Source organism: Dermacentor andersoni, chromosome 3, assembly GCF_023375885.2.
Source record: "Dermacentor andersoni chromosome 3, qqDerAnde1_hic_scaffold, whole genome shotgun sequence".
In the NCBI taxonomy this organism is placed as follows: domain Eukaryota; kingdom Metazoa; phylum Arthropoda; class Arachnida; order Ixodida; family Ixodidae; genus Dermacentor; species Dermacentor andersoni.
The window spans coordinates 36,838,789-36,842,369 of NC_092816.1; the positions used below are offsets into that span (position 1 = coordinate 36,838,789).

General features: G+C 50.4%; 1 protein-coding gene across 1 annotated transcript; it reads left to right on the top strand.

Annotated features, from left to right (window-relative positions):
- The first annotated feature begins 371 nt into the window (after window positions 1-371).
- On the top strand, window positions 372-2,288 carry LOC126520722 (neprilysin-1-like). The gene has a single exon (XM_050169505.2). The coding sequence runs from the start codon at window positions 372-374 to the stop codon at window positions 2,286-2,288; it is 1,917 nt and encodes a 638-aa protein (XP_050025462.2).
- Window positions 2,289-3,581: the final 1,293 nt, after the last annotated feature.

Here is a 3,581-nt window from a genome sequence, read left to right on the forward strand (position 1 = left end):
GACATTTTTCCAGCAGAATGCAGTTGCACATGTTCACTCAATGACGCAGCACTCCCAACTGGCGTGATCGGTTCCGCCGAAGCTGGCCGCATGAATAGGGCAGGTGTGTGGGACGATGTCAGCAAAACAGTTGTTGCCAACTCCACTCTTTTTTCAAGCTACACACTTAGTCTCGTTTCTTTTGTGTCACACCTCGTATATACTTTTCGGAGCGTGGAAGGCAGCTACACTCCAGTTATGTGTGCGGAGTTTGCACTGAATTCTTACGTAGCCTTATAAGATAGTTTGTTTCTGTGTACCTATGCGGCGACCAGCCTATAAAACAAGGTCACCTCTATTTCTTTATTTCATTCTTTCTTTAGACTAGCCACATGACGACCCGTCACCAACATTCAAATGCCAAGAAGATGGTCACCAATGCAATAGTGCGGTTCCTCACCAGTGGAGCCCTGCTGATGATCATGATATGGTCCAAGCCACATGCCACCATAGTGTTCTGCAACACTTCCCATTGCCTTAGGCATGCCACTAAGCTCAAGGAGGCCATGGACACTAGCGTCGACCCCTGCAACGACTTCTACAAGTTCAAGTGCATCCAGCTACGCAATTTGACGCCGACCGACGAAGAACTCTACATGAACTTCAAGCAGGGCCTAGGTTTCTTGTGGCCGGAAAAAAAACAATCGGCCATCGACCCGCTGCTCCCGTTGCTGAACCTTACTATCACCTGGAACATCAACTTCCTCTTTCAACTGGAGGCCTTGCCTGCATACAAGCGGAGGCCGCAGACGCTATACATTACGCGTGGCATACTGAGCCGCAGATTTTCGGATCCCACGTGGACACCAGTTACGTTTGCCGAAGTCGTCAGACGGCACTGCGGTGAACTCGGGGTCGAGCCGCCGTCCGACTCGAGCATCCAGGAACTGAAGAGCACCGTGGAGGACATCATAAATGCCGCGCTCAAACTTCCACCGGGTGCCACGACTGACACGCAGATTATGATGGAGATTGAGCAGCTGATGCCCAAACGGGGGTACGACTGGCTCAGCAGCCTGAACAAGCTGTACAGTCCCCAGTTCACGTGGACACCGGACAGCCCAGTTGCTCTGGAAGATGAAGCAATACTGCAGAGCGTGTACACCCTGCTTGAGAACTACAAGAAAAAGAGGCAGACGCTCATGGAAGGTTTATCGTTGGTGTTCCTCCGAACGTCCCTTTGGTTGGCCGCAGGAAAACCAGAGCTGCGTTACAGGTCCGACCCTAAAGTTGGCAGGCGTATATGGAAGCTGACCTGCGTCAAGTACACCGCCGGCAACTTCGGTTTGCTGATTGCGGCCAGCCACATTTATAGGCGCTACAGCAGCAGTATGCGTGGCCAACTCGCACGTTTCCACCAGAGCATTCAGACGACGATCAAGCAGCAGCTCGAAGACGCCGAGTGGATCGACGCCACCATCAAGAGTAAGGCGACCGTCAAAATCGACGCGATGACTCTGGACACGATGCCAGAGGAGAACTTCTTCTCTGACGTCGATCTGGCTCGGTTATACCGAGACTTTCCAAGTAACGCCGCCTCGTTCTTGGAAAACTACATCAAAGTCGCGGAAGCCTACCGGCTCCTCATCGTCCACGACAACTTCATCAGTGTTTACTCCAGGAGGCTCGGGGACGGCTCGCCAAGTCGATACGACTACTACTACAACATCGCCTACATATCTCTGGGTGCCATGGAGCCTCCCACACTCTACCTGAGTGGCACAACAGCCATGATCTATGGCAGCTTCGGCACGCTCATCGCAGAGTGCATCGTGCGCTCATTCGACAAGCGCGGCGTCCTCTTCACGGGAGAAGGCAAGCGAGAGCTTTGGTGGCACTCCCCAGCTTATACACAACGAGTCGGCTGCGACTTGTTATCTGACCGCAAGTCTGGAGGCAGTGGCACAACCTCTGATGCGAAGACGCTGCCAGCTGGTAGCCGCGACCAGCGGGAGGTTCGTTTCGCGCCCTTGTTCCCCCTGGCACCGGCACTGACCACATCGTTCATTGCGCACCGCCGGGCTAGCATCAAAGACCGCAGGCACGTCCAACACCGACTGCAATGGCTCGCCGACTACACCAATGACCAGGTCTTCTTCCTGACTTACTGCCTCATGACCTGTGCCACGAACAGCACCGGCGAGACCTGCAATGTGCCCCTACGACAGATGCAGAGATTCACTGGCGCGTTCCGGTGCAGCCCCGGTTCACCGATGAACCCAGTGAAGAAGTGCACTTTTTTCTCGTAACTGTGAAAGCGCGTTTGCTTTTTTGTAGTATTAATTTCCATGGTTTAGTGCATTGCTTTTTTTCTAGAATGTCGATTTTATGATAGAAACTAATGATGCAGCTTAGGCGATGTGCTGTTAATAATTTCAGTTTTGTCCTCTCAAGAAAAAAATTTGGCGGCCCACAGCAATGCCGGTAATTAGTACTGAACAATCGATTGCCTCGAATGACGCAAGGTGTACCCTCACGTACATTTCGCAATTCTATTTGCCTTCAAAATTTCCACGGCACTGTACTTTCAAAAGTCCCAGGTCTCTTTTCTGGCTGCCACATTGTGTGTCGTACTTGAGTAGCTTTTGATGGAGAGTATGGAGCCAGCTATTCATGCGTTATTGCCTTACGTGACCAGCTGCTTGGCAGACCTGGCAAAGCTAGGTTTGCAGAAGCAGAGGGCTGTGTGCAGCTGTGGACGCTTCTGAAAACACGTGCGCATGTGCAGACGGCGTCAGAGACATTGTCCGCCTCCATGCCTCGCAAACTATCTCAACGACCTGCGTAATTAAGATATCGCGTTAACAAACCGCGGGGATGATGGCTCTCGCAGTGGACTTTTGCATGTATCGCGTTTCTATATTATCTCGATTTCGAATGTAAACGCGCTGCTCACTTTCTCCTCGATAACGATTCTAAATAGCGCAGCAGCACAGCTGAGTAGTGGGCGCCTGTCTGTGTATCATGCACCAAGATTTAAATATATGCAAATGCCACATAGCTGGACAGAACCAAGGTAATGTTCTTTGCTGTTGCTTGGAGATACTCTAATTACTTTTGTATTCTGCCTAATCACACTAGTATTAATTATTTCACCAACTTCTTAACTGTTATAATTGGATGAAATTGTCAATGAGAAAATTGTAGAGCAACGCTAAATACTCCCGATACACTTTCTGTTGTTCAATACGTGCTGCACAAGTTTTTCCAAGTGTGAAAGATGCCTGCGAACATATGCAAGGTGCCCCAAGCAGCCAGTTGCGCGGAAAGTTTGCATGTCTCGTTCACACGCAACTCCTCGTTAAATTGACCTCTGTTAATTCATAAAATCTGATAATTCCGTCTAGCTTTCTTGTCCCGACAGGCGTATGCCTTATTTTATGGCACCAACATCTCGTTCATTTGGACGTTACTTGGCCGCACACCGGTTAATTCGGAAAGCGCTCACAGCACAGCCAACGTGCAGTGCCTCAAACGTGCAATGTAAAAAAGCAAAAGCAGCGCTAATGTCCAACCTAAACGAAGCAGCGGAGTCTGCATCG

Bases quoted from the DNA above. Each gene is read 5' to 3' on its own strand.
- LOC126520722 (XM_050169505.2), top strand. From the start codon at position 372: ATGACGACCCGTCACCAACATTCAAATGCCAAGAAGATGGTCACCAAT.